The sequence below is a fragment of the Eulemur rufifrons genome, chromosome 14 (assembly GCF_041146395.1).
Source record: "Eulemur rufifrons isolate Redbay chromosome 14, OSU_ERuf_1, whole genome shotgun sequence".
NCBI classification, from domain to species: Eukaryota; Metazoa; Chordata; class Mammalia; order Primates; family Lemuridae; genus Eulemur; species Eulemur rufifrons.
Window position 1 is genome coordinate 12,888,995 of NC_090996.1, and position 7,458 is coordinate 12,896,452.

The 7,458-nt window shown below is 58.2% G+C and overlaps 1 protein-coding gene across 1 annotated transcript; it reads left to right on the forward strand.

Annotated features, from left to right (window-relative positions):
* The first annotated feature begins 1,255 nt into the window (after nucleotides 1-1,255).
* ZNF853 (zinc finger protein 853) lies at nucleotides 1,256-5,759 on the forward strand. The gene is made up of 3 exons (XM_069486780.1): nucleotides 1,256-1,379; nucleotides 3,724-4,214; nucleotides 4,332-5,759. Exons 1-3 carry the CDS (start codon nucleotides 1,295-1,297, stop codon nucleotides 5,757-5,759), a joined length of 2,004 nt encoding a protein of 667 aa, XP_069342881.1. The 5' UTR covers nucleotides 1,256-1,294.
* Nucleotides 5,760-7,458: the final 1,699 nt, after the last annotated feature.

Genomic DNA, 7,458 nt, shown 5'->3' on the forward strand with positions numbered 1-7,458 from the left:
CAGGGGGACCCGGCCCGGCCGCGGCGCCCGCCCCCCGCCCTGGCCCGCGCGGCCCGGGGCAGGCCGCCCGCGGGCTCCGGGCACCTGTGGCCGCCGGCCACCGAAGACCCGTGTGGCCCGGGCACCGCCGGCCTGAGACTGGCCCACCCCGCGGTGCCGACCTCGGGGGTGGGCCAAGACCCTGCTGCCCGCGATGATCCCGCCGGGCCAGCCCTGAACCCCGCGCCCCTACCCCCAGCCCGGGAGTCTCCACCAACTTCTGCTCGGGAGCTCCACTCTGCCCCTTCTTTTGGCGCAGGGCCACCTCGGCAGCCCTGACAGTGCCTACCCTACGGAGTGCCCAGAAAGGCCACTGGGTGGGCTCGCGCCTCCCTGGCTCTTTCTGGATGGAGGCGCTTCTAGAAGGAGCCAGCTGCATGCTTTGGCCTTCACCTTGCAGCCTCTGCTGACCACACCTCCCCTAGCGCAGAGGCTGCCCCGGGAGCAGGAAATGCTGTACCAGGTGAGGCCCAGTGGGTAGCTGGCCTGGGCGACCGGGTTGCTTCCCTGAAGAGGGCTCGGACTGGATTCCGAAAAGCTAGAGGGACGTGGAGTCGGCCTGTTTGGGCTAGAGGGGAGGACTAGATGTGGGGCACCCCTGTGCCGCCAGGGCCGACTCTCAGGAGCGCTGGGCACAGGGCCAGGCGGGCAGCCTACGCTGCCATGTGTTATAGTGCTCAGGACACCTGCCTCCCAGGGAGCTGAAGTGGCACCACGCACACGTGGCCTGCTGGTGGCCTTAGAAGGCTGGATGAGCCCCCAGAGCAGGCCACCCAGGCAACAGATCTGCAGGGGGCAGGGGGAATGTTGGTGGACAGTCTCTCTTTTGTTAGAGAGCTCTCCCAAATGTCCCTTCTGTGACCTCAGCTCCCTTGCCTCGTGAGGGGCTGATTCCTGCAGTTGTCTCAGTGAGACACAGCTGCATGGGCTGCCCTAGGAGCCCTGTGCAAAGTCAGGAGAAGCAGCTTCAGCTCTGTGCAGGAACGGGGTCCAAGAGCTGCCACCACTCCCCCGCCCTGACCCTCCAGGCCACTGTCGCCCCCTCTTCCTCGCTGTGACCTGCGCTGTGCTGCATTTGCAGCTTTTGTAGCAGGGGTGGAGCTGCCAGCTCTGGGGTAGCCTGAGGCAGAAGTGAAGGGCCTTTGGGGATTGGTGGCACCCAGCTGGGGGCTTGCAGCACCCTGGCCCATCTGAACAGCTTCCTTCCTTCCTCTCAGCACAGCCGGCTCCCGGGGATCCGGGTCTGACCGCTAGGATGGAGGTGGGGCCGGCAACCAAGACCTGCGTGCTGGAGCTGCGATGTCTTGAGGATGGGGGCCCGGGGCCTGACACCCTCTCAGGTGAGAGGCTGGGAGGGGCTCTTAGACCCCTCGAGGATCCTTGACAAAGCCCCAGGCCTGCTGTGGCAGAAAGAGGCCAGAGGGTGGTGGTGGCAGCCCGCACTGGCTCATGCGGGTAACACGGAGCTTTGCCTGGGGGTTTTCCACGGTGGCTCTGTCAGTCTGAGGTCCCACTGGTGAGGGGCTCCCCAACAGAATGACTGTCTCAGCCCCCGGCCCCCACATTTATGCTGGCTGGAACCCAGTGCTCTGTGTCCCCAGTAGTTAGGGGCCACCATCATCCTCCCACCTGGCCCTGGCTCCTGACTCAATTTCCTCGATGGAATTCAGGCACTGGCAGGCTCCCTTCCTCTGCCCCTCCTGCCTCAGACATTGGCTCCGTGGTTTCTTGTCTCCTGTGGCCTCTAACCTTGTCCACTTTTCCTCAACCTCTGCTTCCATATGTTTTTCTCCACCGGATACCCAGAGGCACACGTGGTCCTGCAGAACCTCCCTCTGGGACCTGCGCTGGGCAAAGCTCTCTGGTGGCCACGCTCTCCAGAGCTGGTTTCCTGTTCTGTGCTTCAAGAGTGCTAGGGGGCGGGGAGGGTTGGACAGAGCTTGAAAAGGACCAAGGGAATTGGAGGGGCTGGATGGGGACGTGCAGACTAAACAAGGATTCTTCTGACTTACAAATTTAACTGACAAAATCTTGCAAGGGTGTGCACATCAGACAACGCCTAACTAGATGCTCACTAAAATGCCTTTGTTAAAAATACTGAAACTGCTGTCCCAGGAAGTCAGAGCTGCCATATGGCGAAGCACTGTGCTAGAAATGAGGAGATTTGCATGGAGGCATGATCTGTCCCTCTTGCTTCCAGAGCAGGTGGGAGAAGGGCATGTCGATGAGACATTGGACTCACTGGGGGACAGGTTTCTGTGGCTGTCTTCATCTGCCATGTGCATCCTCCCAAGCGGTGTGTCTATGAAAAAATCAACTCGCTGATCCATTAGCCTAAGCAAAGGTTATTAGGAATATCGTACTGAAAGGAAATTATATACATGCAGATATCCCTTGGTTTTGTTAAATCAACGTATTCCTGAAAATGTGGCCAGAAAGCACAATTTTATTAATCAAACCATGACTTTCCATGACAAGACTGAAACTGTGGTGCTGTAGGAAGAAGAGATGTTGAAATCAGACTTGGGAAGGGAGAAAGCCTCCTAGGGTCACCCAGGCAGAGAAGAATTAGGATTTCCGGAGAGCACAATAGTCACACTCAGAATGAGAAGCTGAATGTGGACACTGCACAGAAAGGGAAACCTCGCAAGGGAGTGACTCCGGGTTATGCAGCGCTTACCCTGTGGCCTGCTCAACGCCAGCGCTCCACAATTATCCTCGTTCTCACAACGTCCCTGGAAAGGATTTATGTCCTTTAGCAGAAGGGGAAACTAAGGTTCCCAGAGGTTAAGTAATTGGTCAGTCATCGCATCAAGGCTGTGAGTCAGTTCTTTCCATTCCCGAATGACAATCTAAATAAACACTTCTGGTCTAGGAGCTAGTTGTATCCTTGGTCCTCTTTATTACTTTGCAAACTACTCCTGACCTGCAGGCAGAGGAAATTTTTAAGCACCTACTAGGTTCTAGGGATTATGCCAGGATCCTTCGTGCTTTACTCCTTCAGGAGATGGCGTGGGTCTCACCAAGCTGTGAGCCTGCAGGAGGTTGTACAGCTGCCAACTGGTAGAGTTAGGTTCTGAGCTGAGGACTTCCTACCTGGAACCTAGTGGTTTCTCTGACAGGTTAGTGATTTTTGGAGACTACTAATGGTAACACTTGTAGGCAGCTTTACAGAAATCTTTACTATTTACAGGGAAGGTGAGTTGCATTTATTTAAGGTGTGACTGTGGCTGAGGTCAGAGTTCAGCACAGGGTTGATGGCTTGGCTGTTGGAATAGTCGGTTCACCGAGTTCCACTGGATGGCTATTAAGCACAAGAGACTTCTCAGGGAATGGTGTCAGGGAGCCCCAGGCACCTGTGCTGGTGTCAGTGTCACACAAGCATGGAGCTTGTGTGAAGGGAAGCCCAGTGGACAGGTCAGGGAGCTGGCATCCAGAGTGGGGTGACCAGCAGTTCTGTGGGCATATTGTCTAAGCCACACTCCCACCACCCCCACAGCATTCCAGTCTGTGCCGTGCTGCCATTGTCATTTGATCCAGCACTTTTGGGTCCCTGCTGAGAGCACACTAGTGTATCTTTGAGTGGCTGTACATGGGCAGGGGAAGGGGACAGGTCCTGGGGTTCTGGATGGGAGAGCTATCTGTAGATCTTTCTTTCCTGGCTTCCTGCCATTTCTGCTACAGGTGGCAGCGGTGGGAGCGAGAGTCAGGAGGAGGAAGAGGCTCAGGAGGGGAGCAGCAGCCCACAACAGCCAGCAACCGCAGCCCCAAGAAAAGCCAGCAAAATCACTGAGGAAGCCCGGCTGGAACAACAGGAGTCGCAACAGTCAGAACGGCAGCCAGAGCTGCAACAACAGCCACAGCCTGAGCAGCTGCAACAGCAGCAACCACAAAACCAACTATTAGGACATCGGCCAGAATTGCAACAGCAGCAGCAGCAGCAGCAGCGGCGGCAGGATGGGCAACAGCAGCTGTCTCAACGACAGCAGGAACTACAGGAAAAACACCAATCCATGCAGCATCAGGAACTGAAACCAGAACTGCAGCCAATGCAACAGCAACAACAGTTACAGCAGCAGCAAGTGCAAGAACAACAGCTATTACAGCAGCAGCAACAACAGTTACAGCAGCAGCAAGTGCAAGAGCAACAGCAGAAGCAGTTACAGCAGCAGCAAGTACAAGAGCAACCATTGTTGCTGCAGCAGCAGAAACAGTTACAGCAGCAGCAAGTGCAAGAACAACAGCTGTTGCTGCAGCAGCAAGTACAAGGGCAACACCAGGGGCAATTACAGCAGCAGCAAGTGCAAGGGCAACATTTTTTGCAGCAACAGCAGGAACAGTTACAGCAGCAGCAAGTGCAACCATTGTTGCAGCAACAGCAGGAACAGTTACAGCAGCAGCAGCTGCTACATCAGCATCAACGGTTCCAACAGCAACAGGAACAGCTACGGCAGCAGCTACTGTTGCTACAGCAGCAGGAACAACTCCAGCAGCAGCTATTGCAGCAGCAGCAGGCACAGTTACAACAGCAGCTGCTGCAGCAGCAGCAGGTACAGCTACAGCAGCGGCTGTTGCTGCAGCAGCATGAACAGTTACAGCAGCAGCAGCAGCTGTTGCAACAGCAGCAGGAACACTTGCAACAGCAGCTGCAGCACCCTCCACTGGAGCCAGAGGAGGAGGAAGAGGTGGAGCTGGAGCTCATGCCTGTCGACCTGGAGCCAGAGCAGGAGCGGGAGCTGGAGCAGCGGCGGCAGGAGCTGGAACGGCAGCGGGAGCTGGAGCGGCAGCGGGAGCTGGAGCGGCAGCAAGAGCTGGAGCGGCAGCAGGAGCAGAGGCAGCTGCAGCTGAAACTGCAGGAGCAGTTGCAGCAGCTGGAGCAACAGCTAGAGCAGCAGCAGCAGCTGGAGCAGCAGCAGCTGAACCAGCAGGAGGTGCAGCTGGAGCTGACCCCCGTGGAGCTGGGCTCCCAGCAGCCTGAGCTGCAGCTGGAACTGGTGCCTGCCGCAGGGGGCGGCGGGGCGGCTGTGCCGGGGGCTCCTGCAGCGGTCGTGGTGGCCCCGCCGGGCTACGTGGTGCTGCAGGAGCTCATGGTGCTGCCCGCCGTGGCCACGCCAACCGTGGTGGCCATCCCGGGCCCGGCGGGCAGCGCGGCGCTGACACCTGCGCGGCAGCGGCGGCGGCGGCGCGCCCGGGACCGGCCGACCATCTGCGGGGAGTGTGGCAAGGGCTTCAGCCGCAGCACGGACCTGGTGCGGCACCAGGCCACGCACACGGGCGAGCGGCCGCACCGCTGCGGCGAGTGCGGCAAGGGCTTCTCGCAGCACTCGAACCTGGTGACGCACCAGCGCATCCACACGGGCGAGAAGCCCTACGGCTGCTCCTACTGCAACAAGCGCTTCAGCGAGAGCTCGGCGCTCGTGCAGCACCAGCGCACACACACGGGCGAGCGGCCCTACGCCTGTGGCGACTGCGGCAAGCGCTTCAGCGTGTCCTCCAATCTGCTGCGCCACCGGCGCACGCACTCGGGCGAGCGGCCCTACGTCTGCGAGGACTGCGGCGAGCGCTTCCGCCACAAGGTGCAGATCCGCCGCCACGAGCGCCAGCTGCACGGCGCCGGCCGCTCGCGGGGCCTCGGCCTGCTGCGCGCCCCACGGCCCGCGGCCCCCGGAGGTCCCCAGCGCGCGGAGCAGGCCACCGCGCCCGCCAACAAGGCTCCGTGAGCCGGGAGCCACACTGCCTGCGAGAAGCACCACGCCCGGGGCGCAGGGGGAGGACATCTTGACCCCAGCCCGTGGTCGCTCGCTGGAGACATCCTGCAATGGCCTTGGGGAAGGCCAGCTTCCATCGTGGTCTGAGTCCGTAGAAGTACGGGGTTCACAGATCGTCCCCCAAAACCATCCGTAAGAGAAAAGCCAACTGGGGCTGAAACAGCATGGAGGACACATTTGTTCCTGAGCAGCGGTGGCCTGGAGGGCTGCCCAGTGAGACACCAGAGCCACAGAGGAAAATCCCAGCCACAGTTGGTGACATTTGACGCAGACCGGACAATAACCAGGGAATCAAACACATGTCGTGAAACGAGCATGGGAAAGATTTGATCCTGGTGAAATTATTTCAAGGAGAAAAACGGGCAAAAAAGGGAAACTTTATGTGCACTATGTAGAAAACTAATGAGGGCATTAAATTGTCCTCAGAGGCATTTGCCTCGAAAATACTTTCTAGGATGAAAATTCATCAGGGTGGATGTAATTCTGATGAAGATGCCTGTGTTGATAAACACAGGGTCAGAGTGTTCACGGGGTCTATGTGCAAATAAATGCCGGGCAGACGTGCTCTGGGCTGAAAGTAAAACGTTTCCTCCAAGGGAGCCCCGGGCTCTGTGGGGGCGCTCCCGAGCCCACTGTACCCTTTAATGTCCTCTGGAGTAAGAGCCTATGGCTGAAGCAGGGGCGTTCTAGGGGTGTTCACCAAAGTGTTAGAAGAAGGGCTTAGAAAGAGCTTCCCGGGTATCCCCACTGTGGCCTCCCTGGGATCCACCGGCCCCAGGGCCGGGCACCTTGAGACCAGGGGCTGGGTTCTGAACCAGGCTATGATGCGGGGTGGGGGCAGGCTGCCAAGCAGACCCTGCCCCTTGGCTGGGGCTGGGGGAAGAATGTTGGGGACAAGGACGGTGGGGGGGGGAGGCAACAGAAATGCTCTTTATCACGTTTACCAAATCGTCTGGGGCCGGGGCTGTGAGAGCCGCAGCAGTTGCTGACACCTTTTGGAAAGGGGGGCGGGGAGGGGCAGCTACCCACCACCTCTGGTCCCCAAGCACTTTCTGCTCCACCTGACTTCATGTGTGGCCGCTTCTTTCCTGCCCTTCTCTTCCCTCCCTGCTTCTCCTTTACTAACACAGCCTGCTACATTTTTACAAATGTGTTGGTAAGTGAGAAACAAAAAATGAAAAATAAATTAAAATGAAGAAATAGTGTCCTGTCTTCGTGTTTTCGCCTCTGGATCTTGGGTCCTGCCACAGGGCTTCATTTCTAAGGAAAATTGTTGTGGTTGCTCTCGAACATGGACCTTCCCGTTCAGGTTCATTGCTGGGTCCTCCCCACCGCAGACCCACCTTCCAGCCTGAGGCTCTTGGCTGGGGAATGACTTACTTAGTAAGACCCTCATGGGAGAGACGGGGACCAGAGGTAGTGGCTTTGTAAAGGCAAGCCTGGATGAGTTCAGTTCAGCTACAGCCCAGAGTGCTGCCCTGGTGGTGAGTCCCCCCTGTTGGGTGGCCACTTCGGGGGGAGTCTTGAGCCTGGACGCCCCATTCAGCACTGAGAGTCCTTGACTCTGAGACTCAACCAGCCAGATACTCTCAGGCCCCTGTTACCATTCTTGTGTCCTCCTGCCCCCAGCTTTTACCTCCAGCAGTCCTTA

Coding starts and splice junctions, on each gene's coding strand:
- ZNF853 (XM_069486780.1), top strand. CDS start 1,295: ATGGAGGTGGGGCCGGCAACCAAGACCTGCGTGCTGGAGCTGCGATGT. Junction 1,380..3,723: donor GGGGCCTGACACCCTCTCAG/GTGAGAGGCTGG, acceptor TTTCTGCTACAG/GTGGCAGCGGTGGGAGCGAG. Junction 4,215..4,331: donor AGCAGTTACAGCAGCAGCAA/GTACAAGAGCAA, acceptor GGGCAATTACAG/CAGCAGCAAGTGCAAGGGCA.